The sequence below is a fragment of the Merops nubicus genome, unplaced genomic scaffold, assembly GCF_000691845.1.
Source record: "Merops nubicus isolate BGI_N331 unplaced genomic scaffold, ASM69184v1 scaffold15486, whole genome shotgun sequence".
Classification (NCBI taxonomy): Eukaryota; Metazoa; Chordata; class Aves; order Coraciiformes; family Meropidae; genus Merops; species Merops nubicus.
The window spans coordinates 20,748-41,848 of NW_008613099.1; the positions used below are offsets into that span (position 1 = coordinate 20,748).

At 55.2% G+C, this 21,101-nt stretch overlaps 1 protein-coding gene across 1 annotated transcript; it reads left to right on the top strand.

Moving 5' to 3' along the window:
• The first annotated feature begins 16,572 nt into the window (after nucleotides 1-16,572).
• Nucleotides 16,573-20,072, top strand: CCDC33 (coiled-coil domain containing 33). The gene is made up of 8 exons (XM_008941789.1): nucleotides 16,573-16,763; nucleotides 17,081-17,240; nucleotides 18,209-18,401; nucleotides 18,509-18,597; nucleotides 18,825-18,956; nucleotides 19,109-19,181; nucleotides 19,429-19,550; nucleotides 19,767-20,072. The coding sequence occupies exons 1-8, from the start codon at nucleotides 16,573-16,575 to the stop codon at nucleotides 20,070-20,072; spliced, it is 1,266 nt and encodes a 421-aa protein (XP_008940037.1).
• Nucleotides 20,073-21,101: the final 1,029 nt, after the last annotated feature.

Sequence of the window (21,101 nt, forward strand, 5' to 3'; positions counted from 1 at the left end):
GAAAAGCTTTAGGGGCAAATGAAGCTTTGAGCATCAGAGACACAGTCCTCACACCGCAGAAGCCTACAGGCAGCTTCTCCTTCATGCCTTTGTGCTTCATTTTTCTCCCTGCTCTGCTCACGCCTCCGCCTTGAGTGTTGCTTCTCAAAGGCAGAGACCTTCTCCTCCTCGGGCCTCAAGTACCACCAGGAGAGCTAGAGACCTACGTCTTCAAAATAGCTGTTGCCAGGGAAACATATGTTTTCAGCACACAGCATCATCATCGGGTGAGCAGGAGGAGGGCCCCGCTTTTGTTCCCGAGCCTTGCCAAAAATTAGCAGGGAGGGAGAGGCAAGGGACTGGAGGGATGCTAGGGCAAGGAGGTGGTGCGATGGAGCAGCAGAACCAGCAGCCAACGTGAAGCTGCCGCCCCTCAAACCCGGAGCTGCTCCATCCCTTCGCCTCTGGGAAGAGCCAGGCAAAAGCATGGCGAGGACAGATGTCCAGCTGCCCTGAAAAGAGGGATCCAGCTGGCCCCAAATGCTGGTGCAGGGCACGTTTCTCCACCTCGGTCCTTCTCCCTGCCCCGTGCGCTGAATTCTGATCGGCTCGAAGCGGAACGCCCTGTATCAACACGTTTGGGGAGCCCATAAATAAAATATTACTTAGAGGAGGCCGGCCAAGTGCCAAGTCGCCCACAAGGCGCAGAATTATCATAAAAACCGCTAGTGCGGGTCGTTCATTACAATAATTGTTGTTTCATTGCCCCCCCCCATGCCTCCTTGGGTTGTTCTTGGCAGGTGAGAGGCGTGCGGAGCGCTGGGGACACTCTGCTTTGAGTCTCTGCCCGCTTTGGGACCAGCACCCCAGTCCCACCATGGCACGAGGTTCGGGATATGGGCTGCTCATCCTGGCTCTAGAGCAGATTTCAGGGAAGAAATCCCCATGTGCTTGCCCCCACACTACCTCCCCCCACCTCCGATCCCCAGACTGCGGTTTCCCAGCCAGAGCAGGGCTGTTTCTTTTCTCTAAATGCAGTCAAATGCATTTTTGCTTTGCATTTCTTGGGCTAAACAGACACACAAGCCCCTGGGAAGCTGTGGTAGCCATGCACTAGGCGAGCCCTAGCCAAGCCCCACAGCCTCAGTGTAGGCAGCAATGCCAACGTGGAGCTGTGGGAGCCCAGTGCGGGAGGACGAGTGATTAAATCCCGGCCATCTGGCCTTCGTGAGTGCTGCTGCCTCCTCCTCCTTCTCCTTTTCCTCCCCTCCGTGCCCACATGCCTGCCCGTCTTAATGCATTGCTCAGGATGCTCTCACCAAGGCTGCACGGCCAGGTTGCCCCAGGGAGCTGTGGAACCCCCATCCACTCACACACACACACACACACACACACACATACACACACACACACACACACACCACCCCGCCACTTCCTGCCTCAGTTTCCACACCTGTAGAATATGGCTCCTTCCTGGAAAGGCTGAACAACTAACACCTGGGAGGAGGAGAAGGAGGGAGCATTGCTGCTCTGGTTCCAGAGGTTAATGGCTTTTCCCGAGTGAACTCCTGGGCAGGCTAATCGGATTCGATAATTCTGCCAGCCCAGCGTGTCCTCTTGCCTGTCGGCTCCCATCAGCATCTGCAGACAATGGCTCTTGGATTCACCTTCAGCAGGGTACCCCTCTTACTTAGCAGGGGTTTGGGTTGCTGGGTGCTTAACCCTTCCCTGTCTGGACAAGGATCTTGGAGATCTGGTCTTCCTGGCCAGGAGTTAGCTGAGACCTGCGCAGAGCCACTTGCAAGAGTGATGGGTGTTTTCCTTGAGTGCTTTTGTTGGGCCAACAGCCCCTTTCTCACCCAAAGGGATGGGTTTGGACATGCTGGTGGCAGTGGCAAATCTGTGAGGCAGGCGGGCACCAGCCTGTGCCTCCTGCAGAAATCATCTGTCCTCCCAGCATCGAGTTCAAGCCTTTGTGATGTTTGTCCCCTCACAAACGAACCTCCTTTTAGGCTTCTTTGGGGACTCTCGAGCTTAACCCACTTCTCTGGAGCTTCTTGCTCTCTTCTGGGGCCTCCACCCTCCAGGGATGCAGCCCACGAGGATGGCCCCATCCTTTGGGAAGGTAGGAGAGGAGGGCTTGGCTGCCTCTACCTCTGCTCATGCCAACAACGCCGCCTTTGAACCACTCTTCAGTTGGGGTAGTCAAGGAGGATGAAGGTGTCTTCTTCCTCCTCCTCCTCCCATCCCCTTTGCTGTGCTTCTCCAGGTGGCCCTTGGCAGAGACAGTTGCTGTGCCAAGACGTCTGCCCAAATCAGTGCATCGACTCTGACGCCCTGGCGCAGAGCATACATCTGTCCTGCCGAGCCAGTGGGAGACAGCCTGGTCCTGGCAAACACTCCTGGCCCGCCGTTCCCAGCCCCCAAAATCACGGGGGGAAATTGGGAATGTCATCTCCCTTCCATCTCCATCCCAGTGAGAGGAACCATGTGGGCTCAGGACCTGTGACAATCAGGTTCAAATTAACAATATGCTCCTGCATTTGACTTTTCCCCTCCCTGCTGAGTCTAAAATGGCATCATCTCACAGCATCTTGTACAGGTCCATGCCAGGAAAAGTAACTGGAGGCGGCGTTCAGTGGTTTTTAGGAAATTTTCCCCCAAAACTGGGCTTTCTGAGGTAGATGAAACATGCCCGTGGGCTGGGAAAGGAGAATAGCGGCTGGAGCGTGCTGAGCTGAATCCAGCTGCTGGGACCAACCCTACTCTTTATGGGTTTTCCCTGCGGACTTAAAGGCTCAGACTGGGCCCCCTGCATGAAAGCAAGCTGCATCCCAGTTAAAAATCCCAGTTGATTCCGAAGACCTCCTGCCAAATTCCAGCCTGAGAGAACCAGCCCGGTGCTGAGCTGGCACTACCAGTGCTACCCAACGCAGCCCATCGTGGAGACGTTTTGGGGCTCTGAAGCCTCCCAGCCCCACTTTCCCCTCCCTCCCAGCACCCAGGGATGGCTAATGCACCGCTGTGGGTCTCCGAGGTGCAGTCATGCCCATTAGCAGCACCAAACATGAGCAGAGGGAGACGCCCCCCTGCTCCCCGCAGCCGAAATGTGCTGATGCAGAAAAGCTGATCAGCGTCTGGTCCCTGCTGGGCGATGCTGGCCCATGGAATAAAAAAAAAAAAAAAGGGAAAAAGGAGCTGCTGTCAATAATTTCTTGGCTGGGGCTAAGTCTGACCTTTGGAGGGCTGGCAGGGCTCACCAAAGGCAGAGGGGAACAGCTGCTGGTGGGGACAGACTGATGCATTTTGCAACAGCAGCTCATGGCTCCGAGGATAAACATGTTGCCCCCTGTTTGGTGTCTATCAGTGACCCAGCTATTACACTTGGGAAATGATTTGGTAGCAATATATGGACCCCAAAAGCCTTCTTGCAGGCTTATATCACCACCACACCCTTCCCCAAGAGCGAGGTCCAGGCTGCCCAACAGATATCCAAAGGTTCTGCATGGAGTCAGTGCAGTTCATCCTCCTCCGGCTCTGCGAGGGGAAGATGCTGGAGAGAAACATCCAGGCTCAAAGACCCAGTGAAAACCACTTCAAGCATCTGGGATTCAGGGTTGGTTTTGAGCCAGGGATGGGATGCAGTTGCCCAGCTTGTTGCTTTTCTTTATCCCCATCTCTACTCTCTCTGCTATCTCTCTGCTTATTTATCCTTAGATAGAGAAGGTATCTGAAGGATAATTTTCCTGTTGTCTTCTAAGATGTCCCGACCATCCAGGTCCTCAGAGCAGCCAAGCTGGGACACCTCCTTCCTCTTCCAAGGCCGAGACGCAGCCAGCATCTTCTCCGAGGACACCGCCCTGGCCATCGAGTATTACCCGTACAAAACCAGTGAGTCTGGGAACCCCACCGACGCTACTGTCCCTCATCCCTGGGTCTGGCTGGGTGCACATCCTGGGCTGCTGTGCCTTCAGCCAGCTGCTCTCACTCCTTCCCCAGTGTGGATTGCTCCAGGGACCCTCGTTCCTGTGGGATACTCAGTGCTGCCCCTCACCAGCCACGTTTTCCAGGAGCTGGTGGCCCAGAGCGGTGGGATGCGTGTGGATGGCCTTGCCCTGCAGGTGAGCTGGGGGCTGTGGGGTGACACTGGGCAGGGTGGCATGGTAATTTGGCCCAGAGATGGTGGGATCAATAGCTGCTGGCATGGTGGGACGGATCTCCATGTCTGGGTGGGCAGCCTGTCACGAAGCTCCTGAGCATCCTTCAGGAATCTGGGATCCCTGCTCCAAACTGCAGCCGCGGACCCTGGGATGGTATCTGGGTGATGCCAAAGCCACTCTTGTAGACATCCAAAGACCAGCACAGGCTGTGACCCTTCCTCTGCCTCCCCAGGGCACAGATCTCAAAACCACATCGGGGACCATCCCGACCGTGGGGCTCTGCCTTCAGCTCCTTCAGTCAGAGGTGAGATGCTGGGCATGGCAAACGCCAAGGCAAGGAGGGATGGGGACAGGGACAAGGCAGGAGATAGCTCTTTATAGCTGCCACCCTTTCTCCAAACCTCTGAGGCAGGGACCAGCTGGGCTAGATCCAGGTTTGATCCCCCTAGGCTCTGGATCGTGCCTTCAGGCAGCTCGAAAAAGCAGCATTGCTCCTGCCCTCACGCATCCGTCGCTTTCCCAGGGCTTTTGGCACGTGCTCGTATTCCCAGGGAATCCCAGCTGGAGGCAGGGGGGCAGGCAGGGCATGGGCAGGGTATCTGGGAGAGGCTTTTCCCCATCTCTGCATGCAGCAGGTCCAGGCTGGTTAATCACAGTGACAAATGTCCAAGCTGTCTCCATCCTTCAGCATTTGTGGTCCCTGGGGATGTCACAGGAGGGAGGGAATTCTTTTCCCGGGAAGGAGGGAAACCCACTAGCCCTTGGGCAGGTTAGGATGCAGTGATGAGCCTGACCTAAGTACTGCAGCCACTGGCCTCTGCTCCTATCTGCAAACCCCAAATCCTGCCCATCACATGAATTTGGGACAGGTCTGGTAGCTGCACTGTCAAGTGCCTCCCCACATCCCTGGGGCCGGCTGGTGGGGGTCTTCAGAGCGATTGCCCAGGAGGGTCAGTGAAAAGGGGTCTGCGTGTGATGAATTATTCACATGGGTGTCACTAAGTGCAGAATTAATCCTTTTGCTTCCAGCTGGCTGCTGCACTAAATTATCACTCGCAGTCATGCGGGAAAATGCTGCGGAATTCATTTAGCTGATTATTGTTTTGATCTGGGAGCAGTAATTTTTTTTTTTTCTTCTCCTCTTCCCCAACCTCTCCCTTTCCCCCGCCCTCTAGCTCTGCCTTTCTTAATATATGTAAGAGCTGGGAGTGGAAACAAAAAAACGGGAGAGCCAGAGCCAGCCCTGGGCTCTGCGTCTGGTTAATTCATCCGGCGGCAGCTCAGGCAGACGGACCTGGAGCGATGCAAATCAATGAGCGAGCTGCTACCAAGCAGAGTGAGGGCAGGTTCGACTCCTCCCAGCTTTGCCAAGGCCCTTTTTTCTTGCCTGGAGGTCAGGATTTTCTGAGTAAGATGCCCCAGCCTGGCTGGCTGTGATGCCCAGCACCACGAAACCACAGGGTGGTGAGCAGGGGAGATGTTGCTGCAGTTGCAGAGCCTCTCCTCGACTCCTTCGGGCAGCCCCAGGCTGCAAGAGATGCTTGAAGGCTGGTTTTCCAACTGCTCTGCTCATGGATTAGTCCTGGGCTCAGCTTCAGGACAGCAAGAAGGGGCCAAACGGGAGCCAAAAGGCCAAGACAGTCAATACAGGACCTGAACAGACCCAGTAAGGCTTTGGGGCAGTCTTCACAGCAGGGTTGCCACCAGGGTGCAAGAGCCCCAGCAGCCCTGCCCCTCCTGCCTCCTCTCCCTCACCCACAGCAGACTCACTGAGCTCCTCTCGTTTCTTTTCTTTCTTTTTCTTTTTTTTCAGTTTTAATGTAGAGAGCTGAAAATGCATAACCTAGATTGGCTGGGCTTTTTATAACAAACATCAGCTAAATAAACCCTGGACCATCTGTACTCCCCGGTGCTCTCAGAGCCGAGTGTAAATCTTGGCTGCTCTGTGGCCTCTGATGAGATTTCACCAACTCCTACCAGGAGTCTGGATGCTCCCAAAATTGGCTTCTGATGCTCACATTGACCCTCCATGCTGGAGAAGTGTCCACAGCGCTAGGGTTTTCCAGGGATAAGGGGCTCCTGTAAATAGGACTCATCCCCCGGTATTTCTGCAAGGTCTCAAACTCCTGTTCTGTTTGTAATAGCCACAGGGAAAAGGGTTGGAGCAGCTGTGTTATTAAAAGCCCTGACACCAGGAATGAGCAAACAGGAGTCATGTTATCCCAGCGAAAGGCCAGTGCCAGGTTGCAGCCCCCCTTGTGAAGGCAGCAGGTTTGCCCCCACCCAGCCGGTCTCCCTGCTGCCTTCAGCCCCCGGCAGTTGTTCTCTCTCTGGAGCCCAAAGAAGAACAAAAGACTTTGATCATCTCAGGGAGACAAAGAAATCAAAGAGTTCAGCCAAACGCTGGCATTTTAGCAAATTAACAGCTGTCACAGAAAAACTGTTGCAGGAGGAAAACCTGCAGCCGACTTCACCCACCTCCGTACCTTCTTGTGGCTCAAGGCAGGGCTCCTGTTCTCCCTTCGTTCTTCTTTTTCCACCCTAAATTTAGCGTCTCGCCCAAGAAAAATGAATTTGAGCATGCAGTAGCCAGTGGCAAACCCATGCTCAGGGTCAGCAGGATGCGGTCCCTGATGCGCCTGGGATGCTGAGCCCCATCCAAAAGCTGGAAAATACCCACCAGGGGCATCTTTATTCCTAAGAGATTTGTTCATCAGCCATGTTTATTAATCAGCCCTGTTTCACACTTCGTTTTGGCACGACCCTACCTTGCTCAGGCCATTAACTTGGGACCTTCAAGGTCAACCCAAGCTTCTGCCACCTGCTTCGCTGAGCATCCTTGGTCACGTCACCTCAGATAGAGTCTGGCAACGCGGCAGCACATGGTGACAGCCTCTGACAGAAAGGGAATAGCTAGTGCTGGGTTTTTTTCCAGGCAAGGAAAATACAAAAAAATCAACAGGCTGGCTATAGCATTGCTTAAACAGCCTTAATTTATGTAATTGCTGCCATTTAAAACCAGAAGCAGATCGGCGTCTGTTGTAAATTGTCACAGCGCCGGGCTGTAAATTGTCCCTGTGCCAGCCTGGCCATCAAACCCCTTTTGGGCTGGCAAAAAAAAAAAAAAAGGTTTACAGTTGGTCGAGGAGTGGGGAACTGCCGTGTGTTTCCCTTTATTTAGCTTGTCTGGCTCAGCTTCTCCACAAGAGCCGAAACTGGGACTTTTATTCCCAAACCATGCTGCAGGGGATGCAAGAAAGGCTTGTTTTGGCGAAGCGCCGCCTTTCCCCGGTGAGCGTGGATGAACCAGCAAACCCTCTGAGGGCTCTCCGCATCTGAGCAGAGCTTGCCAGCTCTTGATTGACACCTGTCAATCAAACATCAGATTGCAAGAGGCGTTACGGCATCGCTGGTGACGGCTAGCACCGGTAGCCAGGGAGAGCTGAGCCAACGAGGAATGGGGGGAGGTGGGGGGGGAGAAAGCAGGGAATGTCTTTGTTAAGGAGAATTTGTTGCTTTCCACCCACCAATCCCAGGGGATCGTTCAGGGCAGCGCTAATTGAATTAAGAGCACGCGCTGCTCTGGTGAGCGGCTCTCAAGTGGGCACCAGTGGTGGGGCTGGGCTGGCCATCGCTCCGGGTAGCAGCTGTACCTCGGCCTCTGGAATTGCAGGCTGAGCCTAAACTGTTGCATTTTGCATGATGTTAGCCCCCAAGGATGGGGAGAGTGGCCAGGTTGGGGGGAATATCTTCATCCCGGCTTTGATGCTGGAGGAGCTGGGGGTCGGGAAGGGCCGGCAGCGTGATGAAACGTGGTGGCACGGGGGAGGATGATATTGATGGTGTTAATGAGGCAGAGATGAGGAAGGGCATGGGGATGCTCTCCAGACTTCTCCTCCTGCTCGCCGCCCTCGTTAGCCGCACTAACAAGGAGAGGCTGGGCTCAGGCACGGAGAGATATCCAGTGAGGGCCACTTTACTGGTGCCCATGGACATGGCCAATTTGGAGCGGGCTCCCGGCTTGATTGCGAAGCCAAGAGAGCATCTGCAGAGCGGGGAGGTTGGAGGGAGCTCAGGATTTGCTGGGTCACGCTCGATGGTGAAATACGAGGGTCCCAGTGGCAGGGAAGATCCCCCACCCTCAACCCCCCCTAGTAGTGGGAGCTGGGGTAGCCGAGGCAGGGCGAGGGTCCCTGCACGTGACCTCGCCGGCACAGGCAGCAGCGAGGAGCACACGGGCTCCATCACTTATTCCATTAGATCCGACTTCCCCTCTAACCGGATTAGAGGGGAGTCCATAAAAGCCCGGCTGGCGGAGGAGAGCGGGGTGTGCAGAGCCCGGCGCGGGAAATGAGGGGCAGGAAAATCACATTACAGCTCCTGCCAGTGTCTGGCAGGGGTCTGGCAGTGCCTGCCCATGGGCCAGAGGGGCATTATCCAGCTGGGAGCAGTGCTAGGTGGCAAAGTGGCTTTCAGCATCCCTGGGTACCCACCTCCTGCCTGCCCGGGATGGGCTGCGCTGGGCACGGACCCACTATTTCCACCAAAGCAGATTTCAGTATGAAGAACTGCCTCCTTCTCCTCCATTTTGCCTTGCTGGTCCCATGCTGGTTCACTCCAGAGCTCCCCTGGCAAAAATGAGAGGAGTGTAGCCAATCCACAACTCTTCCCCTTGGTGTATTTGGAATGTGGCTGGTGGCATAGGGGACATGCAGTGGGGTAGCCTTTTGCTGTCCCTGTCACCACATCTATCTATCCATCCTCCAGCCCATTGCCTCTCCCTCTGCAGAGACCAGCAGCGTTCCTGACCCCGTCTGGCAGTGATGCCCTCCCCAGCCTGGACCCTAGCATGCTAGAGAGGGGGGACGAGCTTGAGCCAGCCCCTCTATGTCCATTTTACTGCCAGGTAAGAAGCCAAGAGAGAAGCCAGCGGTGCTACACCAGTACCCTGCCTGCTGCATCACCCTGCCAGCCTCCACAATGGCACATGTCCTGGTTGCAACAGTTAAGAACTGGCATAAATCCCAAATTTAACCACTCTCCCAATGGATGCATTGCTGGGAGCAGTGGGTTTTAGCCACAGCCTGGTGGTATCAATAATTTCAGGTGTCGTGTGCATGGAGGAACCTTTCCATCAGCAGCCACATCCCCAGTTGCCAACTGTTTTGGGGTGTCACAAGGTCTGGAGGGGGAATGGTGTCCTAGCACCTTACTGGGGGTAGTGTTCACTGGAGCAGCTTCGATTTAATCACTCAATCCCAAATCCATTTAGCAAATTCTCTCCTATTACCACTGCTTTATGTCGGAGACCTCAGGCACCTCCAGCTCACACCTTTCGGCTCCAGGAAAAAAAAAAAAAAAAAAAAGGTAGATGTCCTCCTCCTCGAGCTCTTTGTATTGCTAAATGGAGCCCTTGGATGAATTCAAACGAGCCCTCATGGTCCTAATATCTTCCTGTACTTTCAGCCATCTGGCTTTAAAAATAACAGGTCGTTAAACCTCAATTCTGCTTATTAAATAGCTGGGAGGAGGAAAAGGGGGGGGCCCTGTGCTGTCCAAACCCCACCTTCAACCCTGTGCCTCTCCCCACAGTTCAGGCTGCAAAGCAGGAAGAAAATTAGCAATAAAATAACAACCGTAAAAAAAAATAGAGAAAAGCGATTTTCGCTTTCCTCCAGCTGTTTTAATTCCTCCAATCCACTGAGCTTTATTGCTTCCTTTTCCGTGGCTGCAGCGGCTGCTTTATGCCCAGCCTAATGGAAACCCGTAATGGGGCGTGCGGGGGCGGGTACCACTGCGCACCTTAAATGCAATGAGGTCCAAATTGGATGGACCAAATCGCCCCAGGGCTCCAGAGAAGCCTCAACGCCCTCAAGACCCCCACAGGATCCAGTCCTTGCATCGCTACGTGGTCTGTGGGATGTGTTTTCACCCCTGGTTTTGCCCGTTGCTTGCGCCGATGCCCTGGGTAGCTCAAATCCAGGAGCATCCCTGTGGCCATAAAGCAAGGGAGGGTGGGAAGTGGGCTCGAGGCTGCTTCCAACAATCAATTTTAATGCCTGAGTGGGGCAATGGGAACACAGAAAGGGTTCGCAGAGCCCTGGGCACCCCTGCCCTCCCTGAGCATCCTCATGTTCTCTGGCTAACAACACCAGAAAGCGTCACTGGTAGGATTAATATTTTTCCACCCAATCTTTGACAACCATTTTCTTTCTTTTGCTTTTTTCTTCCCCCTAAAGCATAAATTCTTTTCACTGCTTGCATCGCAGTGCAGGGGATTTACTTGGAAAGCCCTGAAAAGCCCATTTCCTGACAGCCCCGGGAATCAGTGCTGACACCCTACTAATGGAGCGTGCATGCGGGAGGGAGCCGGGACACGACAGCACCCCACCGGCAGTGGGATCTGGGGAGGGGGAGGAGGGTTTAGGGGGGAGCACTCAGCTGATCAGAGCCCTGTCACTTCTTCCCACTCTACTCGGGCTGATCAAACCCGGATCCCCAGCTCTACCCTGCGGCTTTGGAGGTCCTGCTCTGGATCTGCTCGTTAATGCCTTCATTAAAAAGGGGGGGTGGATGAGCACTATAGCAGAGATGGGTGAACCTTCCCCTGCCTTGGTCCCAGAGAGGCAGAAAATCCTCTGTGCAGGTTTGAGCTGGGACTTTAGACCCTCCCCCCTTGAGTTTGCTTAGGTCTGAGGATGGTTTCTGCTGGATGAGTTTTCTGACCTTAAGCTGAGGTTTACGCTGGGCTCAGCCTAACCATGTTTTCATACCCTTCTGCCCTCTCGCTGAATAGATTCGTGCCTCTCTTACCAGGCGATGAATAATTTACAAGCAGCACTTAACGATTAGGGGGGCGTTTTCTCCAGCCTCTTCAAACATTTGCTTCTTCTTCAAGCCTTTTTCTCCCTGCTTTCATCACCATATTTCCCTGACCTGTCAACGCCACAGGTTTTATCAGTCAAAGGGCATCTTTTGGGACTGGGAGAAGCAAATGTCTTTTTTTCTTTAATTTCTCCTTGCTGTCATTTTGTTCAAATGTGCCATCAGCCGTATATGAGAGCCAAATCTGCACATTTGCAGATTGTCCCCCCAAAACCACACCGTTCTGTGGTAGAAGAGGCAGCAGTGGTGGCGGCAGGATTTTTTTGCTTGCCAGCAGCATTGAGACCCCTTTTCTGGGCCCATTTCCATCTGCTGGGTGACCTCTGAGGAAGACAGGGTCTCCTGAGCCTGCTGAGTGGGGTCTTTCACCTTGGCGACCTGGGAGCAGACTCCCAGCACGGTATGGAGCCCAGCAGCTCCTCGGGACTGGTGCCTGGAAAGGGGGCCTGCTGGCAGAGGGAGGGGGGATGCAAGGTGAGAAGGTGCTGTGTGGGGGATGAGAAGGCTGAAGGTGCTGCAAGGGGTGAAGATGCTGCGAGGGTAGAGGGAGATGCAGAGACTGAGGATGCTGCGAGGGAAAAGGCTGGTGCACAGGGAAAAGGTGCTGCACAGGGTGAAGAAGCTGCTGCAAGGGGTGCAGAAGCGGCTGCCAGGGGTGCAGAGGCTGCATGCCCGAGGTCGCTGGAAGGGCGAAGGTGCCGTCGCCGGCACCGGTGCGCGGCTCCAGCCCCATCTAGCGTCAGCTTGCCCAACCCCGCCCGGGCCCATAAACCAGCTGATGTGGCCCAGGATAATATTTATCTCGCTTCTCAAGGAGATTAAGGATTCGGCAGTTTGCTTCCCCTTTTAGCATTTGGCCCTGGTGATGATGAAGCCGGTGCGTGAAGATGCCATGCTGCCCCAGTGTGACAGCAAGGCATGGATGGGGTGACCTGCAGTCACAAGGGGGTCTTGATGGGATTTAGAGTATGGCAGAATCCCTCCAGCCACCCTAAAGCCGGCTGCAATATCCCTGTCCCTGTTTCCAGCCCGGCTGGGCTGGGGGAGAGTGAAAGCAGCTGGAAATGCTGTTTTCTTGGGGGCAAGGTGGGTTGAGGAGGGATGGAGAGGTGGAAGACAGAGGGACGTGGCTTTTGCAGAGCAATGGAGGGTGCTGGAGGAGCAGGGACCCTACAGTGAAGGGGTGGGGGAGGATGGGAGTGGATAGGTGAGGGCTGCAAATGGTCTGGGTGGTGCAGCTACATTTGCATGAGGGGTTTTTTGGTGATCCAGGCTCTGGACAGGGATGGGAAACAGGTCGGGCTCAGTGGGCTTTGCATGTGCTTCTTCTGCTTGGGTCTGGGTGGCTGTGAGGGTATGGAACAGAGACCCCAGCAGTGAATCAGGGCATGGGAAAAAGAGAAAATTTGCTCCAAAATACCATTTTGGTGTGTTCGGGGGTGTGTACGCTGGCGTGGGGTGCCCTTGTGTGTCCTGCTCCAACCCCGTCCCCACAGCACTACTAAACCCTCAGCAAATACAGCACAGAATGGCTCCTCCAGCCTCGTTTAATGGCTTCTCAGCTTTTCCTACTTCTTGTTTGTGAAGGATGGGGCCCAATGGCAGGGGAAAGATGCTCAGGGTGGCAGGTGCTCTCGGCACAGTGGCTTGGGGTGCTGATGGATTGATGGTCGTTGGTGAAACAGGAGGGGAGTTTTATCAGCAGACCACGTCAATACATATGCAAGCAGGAAAATGGATGGCCACAGAGCCAGCAATAAACCGCCCGCCAGGCCAAGGGCGAGCCACGGCAGTGCCTGTCACCAGCGGTGATGGGGACACTTGGGGTTTATCCCTCTTATTTTCCTCTGCTTCCTCACAGCCCCAGCTGCTAAGCATGTTTATGTTAAAACGCAGTCGAGGCTGTTTTACTAGGTGGAAAACAAAAAAACAAACACAAAGACCCAGCAGAAACAGCTGTAACCTGTTTCCCTTCTTTTTGAATCTCAGGAGGGAGTTTTTTAGGTCTGGCCCCAGTTTATGGCCACGGCTGAGCAGCAGCACTGTGGGATGTTCTGAGCCATGCTGGGAGGAGAAACCCACTCTGGGAGGTTCTGCTGACCCCCTCTTCCTTCCTTTCCAAGCAGCATTTGGGGACATCACTCCAACTGTTCTCATCCCTCCTAAAAGCCAGCTGACTCAGCTGGAGTTTGTTCTCCAGAGTCACCCCACCTCTATCCTAGCTGCTGATTTTCTTTTTTTTTTTTTTTTTTTTTTGAGCAAAATAACCCAGCAGCGACTCACAGAGGAATCACAGTCCCTGCTGGTGGCACAACTGCTTTCTGGAGCCTTATCTTGAAGAAGCAGGCGGGCGGGCGGGGGCCTGAGGAGCAGTCGTCTCTACATCCAGCATCTTGGCTCCCCAAGTTCCCCCAGTTGTAATCCAGAGGCTTTTATTTCCTTGTACAACACGCTATCAGCAGCCAGCAGCTGGGCCCGGGGCCGGATAGTGATGGTAATCTCCTGCCCTAAAATCATCCTCCTGCTCAGGACAGGAACAGAAGATGTGGTGTCTCTATTAAATCCAGTTCGGCTCACATTAAGCGCTTTTCAATGCAATCCAATTAACTCTTAAATTGAATTGTAATGCTTTGACTAATATATACACATGCTCCCCCTCCCAGCACAGCAACACCCCGCCCCTTCCCAGCCCTGGTGTATGGGAAGGGAGTTCAGCCTAGGTTTAATCAGATAAAACCCCATTTATTTGCTGCCTTTTGCCGACCACTGCGTACTGCCAAGGTGTGTGGGGCTAAAAAATTGTCATATGTTCCCCAGGAAACCTGCAAATCCCACGGGCATTGGGGTTCCCCAGGGAAACACATTGATTTGGGGGAAAATCCTGCCATTTCCAGCACTGATATGTCCTGTCCTGAGGATTGGTTTGGGTATCGGTGTGTTCCCCAGATCCCCCCAGCCCCAGTCAGTACCCAGGTCCCACGGGGCTGGGTAAAGGTAATGGGGGTATCAGGCAAAGCAAGTGAAGGCATCACTGTCTCTCCTGATGGGTTTGTTACAGAAAAGAGGGGAAAATGGTTTGGTTGAGTTTTTTTTTTTTTTCCCTCTGATCTTCCTAAGCTGCCGTGGCAATTTTATTTTTTTCTTAGATATGTAAATCTGAGCTTATCCCATCTTCAGAACAATTAAGGAATTTGGCTTAATACTCATCCAGGGACATGTTATTTGTCAAGCTGGAGGCAGACTGGTTTGCAGAAGCGACTGGTGTGCTGCCAGGGGCTCAAATGCCTCCGTGCTCACTACTGAAAGGAGTTAGCCTATCCTCAGCCTCTCTCTGGGGTGCTGTGCTATCCCTTCCATAGCCAAGGATGGGGTCAGGCCATGCCAAGTGGATGCAGAATCCTCTGTCACACCTTATTTTTGGCCACTTTCACACAATCCTGTCTCCTATGGAGGTTTATTGCCACACCACTTCCCCACATCTCGCTTTGCTCCGTGCTGCTCAGTCTAGAGATGAATTGATTCCAGCTAATCGGAAACATCAAAGCATCTTGGAGCAATTTGTTAAGTAAATGCAAAAAAACCCCAAAAAAACTCAGGCTAAGCAAACATGGGAAGGAGGGGGCCAGCTTGTCGGGGTGGATGAAAGGCACCAAAGGCAGGGGAAGCTTCAGAGGCTTGGAAATGATGGGGGCGAAAAAAAAATACTAAAAAATAAACAGTGAGTGCTGGGAGTTTCAAAGCTTCCATCACTTCAGACATGGATTCCCAGCCTTTCATCCCAGAGCCCTGCAGGAAGGAGAGCTGCAGTTATCTCCGGGTGGATTTGAGATAGGACGTGGAGGGGAAAAAATGTGTTCAAACACCCTTAGTTCTGCCCTCGTCCCCGGAGGCAGGGCTGGAGCGATGCTGCCTGCTGCAGGCAGAAATATGGGACTGGTGGGTGTCTGAGCAGCACTGGGCTGGGGCTGAAGCCTGGGGTTGGTTTTCCAGCCTCTGCGGGTGCTGCCCAAGCCTGGAAGAGCTGCGGGTGCCCCCAGCAGCAGGTGGGGCCAGCGCTGCTGGGCGCGGGGAACCGAGCTCAGTCCCGTGCATTATTGATGGAGCAGATAATTGCACGCTTCCCACCGTCTCTTTGATGAAAAATTGATGACACAGGACAAGGTGGAGAGGGGCTCCATCGACTTACACCGGCCTCTTTGTTCCTTACCAGCACCAAAGGAGAGGTGGATGCGGGATGCCGCGGTGGGAGAGGGGCATGAGAGTCTCTGTGGGTACCCTGAAAGAGGGACGGGGCTGGGGGACCAGTTGAGGCAGGGCATCCCTTGCCTTAAAATGCTTTAAATTCTATCTGGATTTGAAAGCGGGGTTTGATCAGCAAATTGTTCTCTGCTTGGGATCAGGAGCTGAAGGCTAAGGCCACCCAGCATCTCCAAAATGTGGGTCCTCAGAAGATTATTGTGTGTTTGAATAATCAGAAGAGCATGCTGGGAGGTGGGAGCATTTCCATGCCCTCATCCAAGGCACAGAAATGAGGGGCTGGCACTGCCAGAGACACCAGGCTGTGCTGGGACCAAGGTGGTGGCTGCCACCCAGTCACCTTCTTCAGTCTGAGATAAAGCAACGGAGGCTGAAACAGGGCTGGGAGGGCAGCGAGGGACTCAGGGCTCAAAGGGAGAAGGACAGCGATGGGTTTGGAAGCAGCAAAGGGATGTGCAATGGTCAAGGGGATGTTAAAGGGGAAGAGCTGTGGGCAATGAACAGCAGAGGCAGCTGCCTATGCCCAGAATGTGCCCATCTGGGTGCAGATGAGTGACCTGAGCTGCTGCAGGGAGGAGATGCCGTGAGAAGGGTTGTGTTGTAGCAACAGCCTCCAGTGTGCAAGGCTGCTGGGAGGCTCCACACCACCTAAATCCCTTTGCCAGCAGGAAAAAAAAAACAAAAAAACAAAAAAACAAACCAAAACAAACAGCTTTTCCTCATGCTACAATCCCCCAGCATCACCGTAAGTCCACCGGCCGGCAGCTGGGGCGGTGGCAAGGGGACAAGAGGTTTGGCCGGGGGTGGTGGAGCTGCTGGGGAGTTTGTTTGGGACAGGTAGAACCTGGCAACCTGCTGCAGGCAGGGCTGGCTGCCCAGAGAGGGGTGCTGGAGCGACTGGGCACCCCAGGAGCCAGGATGAAGCTGTATTACAGACCCTTCTCCTCCACTGTGAGTGCTGGGGGCAGTGGGTGGGGATGGGGAAGTCACGAATGGGTGCTGAGGACCTTGTTACAGGGACAGCACCCTGTTGGGGTCACTTTTAGGAGTAGCTAAATTTCCTCTCAAGGGTCCAGACAGAAGCTGATACTTAAAGCCATTGCTAAGTGTCTCCATCCTCAAAAGAAGGTCTTCCAGCCCTGTGGCCACACCAAGTCCCTTCCAAGCCCGAAAGCGGGGTATTTGAAGGATCACAGCTAATGACATCAGAGATTTTCTGGAGGAGGGCTTGGATCCTGACCCCAAAGCAACAATAGCAGAGGTGTTTTGCTCCAGCTGGAAGCCAGGAGAGATGCCCCCAGCTGTGGAGAAGGGGCTGAAGGATCCCTCCTGGATCCTGCTCCTCATCCTCGCCCTCTGCTCTGATGTCTCCTGCCAGCTCCACCAAGACATGTCCCTCCCAGCAGCTGATGCTGTGGGCAGTATCCTGCCCGGAAAGCAGCTGTTCCCACGTGGGACAGGAGCACCATCAGAGGACTGGAGGTAGGGGCCACACTGGCTTTGCAGCACACTCTTGGCTCCTTCTTCTCATCCTCCTTGGGGTGGTTTCCTCCTTCCTTCATTCTCCCCATGTTTTCCCCAGCAGCTTCTCCTCCTGCCCCATTACTGCTGCTTTTTCTCCTCATCTCCTCCAGGCTCTCACCTTTCCTGTATCTCCATTCTCACCAGCACTTGCCTTGTTCCCCAGCACCCCAAACACACTCCTGTCTCCTACAGAGGGTTCCCTGGCCAAGGCTTTGCTGGTGTTTTGTTCCAGTGGGAGCAGCTGGCCAAGGGTGTCCTCGCTCTCTGCTTCACAGGTCCCAGGACACCATCAGGGACCACCAGGAGCCAGTGAGTGCCAGGGAGACGGGAGGAGCGAGGGGCAGTGGGGGCATCCAGGGGGACAGCAGTGTCCTCAAGGCAGATCCTGGCTACTGTGGGGAACAAAGCCAGGCTGCTGTCAACCCTACGCTGCTGGTGAGTAAAGGTCTGGTTTGGGCAGCCCTCAAGTTTGGCTGAAGGGGGTTTTATCTCAGGCATGAACCAAGTCCAGGATGAAACTGCTCTCTGGCAGATGAGGAGGAAGGAGCCAAGTCTCTGGTCACACCTGCCCCCCCTCCCCCCCGTCTTTCCCAAGGCTGCACGATGATGCTGCACCCCCACCCTGCGCCCTGGCCCCCCCACAGGCCGCTAGCCAAGGCCAGCCCCAAGGCTGGGAGCAGGGGGAGTTGGAGGCACACAGTTCTCTCCAGCCAAGGTCCTCACTGCCAGCATCTTTTCCACAGCCCAGCATGGCAGGCAGGGATTCAGGAGAGACAGCCTGAGAAGGTGCAAACCCTCAGGGAATTATTTCCCCCCAGCATCACCTAACAAGGTGTTCCCCAGGTGCTAAAAAAACCCAGGTCCATCTGTATAAAACATTCATCTTCCCATTATTCTTTGACAACTCCCTTCTTTTAAAGACCTGCAAAGCCCCATAAGGCTCAGAGCTTGAGGCTGACCCCCCCCAGGCTCCAATATTGCTCCACCCCACATCTTTGGGAGAGTTGTTTTTCCCCCAAGAGTGTGGTATGAAGAGATGGGGAAATGGGAGGCGAGTGGTGTGTTCAATGGAGGGAGAGGTGAGTGGAGAAGAGGAGATTCAGGGGGACAAAAGGATGACTAGTTGGAGTAGAGGTTATGTGGTTGGAGAAGGGTGGATGAATGGGTAGAGAATAGAAGGATAGATGGATGGAGAAGGATACATGGAGGAGAGAAGGGTCACGGATAGATGGAGAATAGAATGGTCATGGATAGATGGATGAAGAATGATGCACACATGGATGGACGGAGATGGTAGAGAAGGATGGATGGATGAAAGATGAAGGGAAAAAAGGGTGGGTTCTAGCTCCTCCACGTTGCACCTGCCCCTCAAGACAAACCTCCTCATCTGAGCTCTTGCTCAGGCGAGCAGCTACCGCCTGGCGCTGAGGCGGATGGCGGGGGACCTGCTGTCCCTGCGCCAGCACGTCACCAGCCTGGAGGTGGAGAATGGGCACCTGCGGCACAGCCTGGCCCCACGAGAGGACCTGGGCCACGCTCTGCTCGCCAACATGGACCTGGACGTCATGACGCGGGAGGAGCTGCTGGACAGGCTCGGTGCGTGATGGCGAAGGGGGAGGTGGGAACTGGGGGACCCCTCTTGCCATGGAGGGGACCGTACCATTCCCTGGCTGGGTGACAAGGACGTGGCATGGGCTTTGCAGCCACCCTCAAATGTAAGCTGGTGGCCAGCACGGCAGAGATGAAGAGGCTGAAGGACCGTGTCCAGCAGCTGCAGAATGAGCTGATCCGGGTAGGGATGCTGGCAGGAGCAGACAGGGGCTGCCTGAGATATGGGGTGGGGTGGAGGAGCAAGGAGGCACCAGGGAGACCATCATGACACCCCCATAGCCAAGAAAGTGCCTGAATGCCCCAGAACCCCCACCACAAGGCTCTCCCAGCCCTACAAATTATGCCCCGAAGTTTGAGGCTCAGTCCAGAGGCCCGTTGGAGGCTTTTCCCCTTCCTCTCCCTCCCCAGAAAAATGACCAGGAGAAGGACCTGGTGCTGCTCCAAAGAGCCCACCGACAGCAGCAAGCTGCACTGAAGAGGAGCCAGGAGAAAGTGGCCAAGATGAAGGGCTTGGAGGAGACTGTGCGGCAGCAGGAGAAGGTGAGCTGTGGGGCACGGGGCAGTGTGGAACAAATGGGACCCCTCTGGCCCGCCCTGCCCCTCCATGAGCACAACTTGGTCCCAGGATTGTGGTGGCTGGGGTAACACACACGGAGCTGGTGACACGGGGACAACTCTGCTCACTCACATAGGTGATTGAGCTGATGGAGAGGGTGCTACAGGAGAAGCTTGCTGGGGTGGAAAGGAGCAGTGAGAAGCCAGCAGGTGGGTGCAATGAGGGAGGGGGACCCTTGGGCTAGACCCATCTACAGCTGTTTGTCTCCACTGGTGGATGTCCCCTTCTGATGGTCTGAACCATGGGACAGGCTGCAGTGAGGATCAGAGCTGGTCCTGAGCCCTCCAGCACCCATCCCTGGGGGTGGGGGAGGCAAGGATTTGCTCCTATCCCTCATCTGTGCATGTGCAGGGCGTGTAGGACACATCCCAGTGGCTCTCCCACCACACCCCACAGGTGAAGGCCTCTCTGGGGAGGTGTACGCTGCATTGCTGGCTGAGAACCACAGGCTGCAGGAGAAGCTGGAGAGGCCTCCCCACCTCTTGCCCCCCATCACCCCATGGCCCCCAGCCTTGCCAGTGAAACTGTGGAGGGGGGCACAGGGCTGGGATGAGGGGGCAGAGCCGTGGAACCCCAGAAAGCAACACCGGGAGGCAACCAGGCGTGCTGGAGACGTCAACAAGGTGGCAGCTCTGTCTCCGTGGGGTCCCCATGGCTTGCTCCCACTGTGAGCAAGGGGTGGGGAGGGGGTTAATCCATCATTTCCCTGCTCCTGCTTATCTCGTGGCCCACAGGGTGGTTTTAGGGGCACAGAGAAGCTGTCTCTGCTGGCCAAGCTGGAGGAGGCACAAGCCCGCAGGCGGGTGCTGGAGAAGCAGGTGGGTATGACCCTTCTGCACCCCACTTTACGGTGGGGGGCGAGGGGCACCTCCGCCCCTGGAGAGAACCAGCCCGGTTTGGGTCTGTCCCAGCTGGAGGAGGCAGCGAGAAGGTGGGGCCGGGAGAAGCAGGAGCTGAGCACTCGTCTGCTGGAGCAGGAGCATGGCTTCCCCCACACCCCTGCCTCGGTGAGCACCTGCGGGGACCAGGGCCACCCCTAATGGGGTTTGGCAGAGGGAAGGAGGGGGGCTCAGAGACACCCCTCTGCACCCAGGCAGGTTGGGGAGGGGGGAAAATGGGGGGTCTCCATGCCCACCTGCACGTGAAGGAGGACTTGCCTTGGATTCCCTGCAGGACCCTGGGCAAGAGGGAATGGGGACAATGGCCTCTGAGGTCTCAGAACCCCCTCCCCCCCCAAATCCATGGATACACACCCCCAGCCCTCTTTACTGTAGCACTTTCATCCCCACCATTTCATACCCCCCTGGACAGAGGGGAGATGGATTTCCAGCTCCCCAAGACCTTTTCCCATTGCCTACCAGAACCTGCTGGCAATCTCCATGGCCCCCCAGAGAAAACGCCAGCCCCTGGTCCCCCCACCCTAAACCCTGCCCAGCAAGTGCGGATGCGAAGCGCAACGTTGGCAAAAAACAAAAGGAGCCGGTGCTTTTGTGCATGATGAAATTCCAGAGGAAATCAGAGAAGAAGCAAAACACCAGAGCGTGTCGGAGAAGCAAGGCTGCAGTCCCCGGGGAGCCCCCCCAGAAGCCAGAGGGGTGCAATGGCACCCATCCCCACCCCACGGTCCCTTGGGGGTCCCGGGGGTGGTGGTGGGGCTGGCGTGGCTCTGGTTTATCTCCCCCGTGGCGTAAGTGCAGCCTTGAGCGAAGGCCAAGCCAAGGCTGTGGCCGTGAAAGCATCTCAGCCGTCCCCAGATTACACCCCCGGGGCCGGAGCGTGGCCAGAAGGAGCAAAAAGCACTCGTCAGGCTGTCGGGGACGTCCCCCCACAGCGGGACCAGCTGGGTGTCACCCTCCTCATGCCCGAGACTCGAGTGGCCGCAAGGTCAAGTAGATGGGTTTGTCCGGGATCAGGATGAGGTCAAACTTGGTCCCCACTTCCACCGCTCTCATGGTTTCGATCTTGAAGTTCTCCAGGATCTGGGGTGGAGGAGGAAAAGGCGGATGGGGAAGGCTTGGAGGTACCAACCTGGCCGTGTCCCCGGGGATGCTCACCTGCATGAGGAAGAG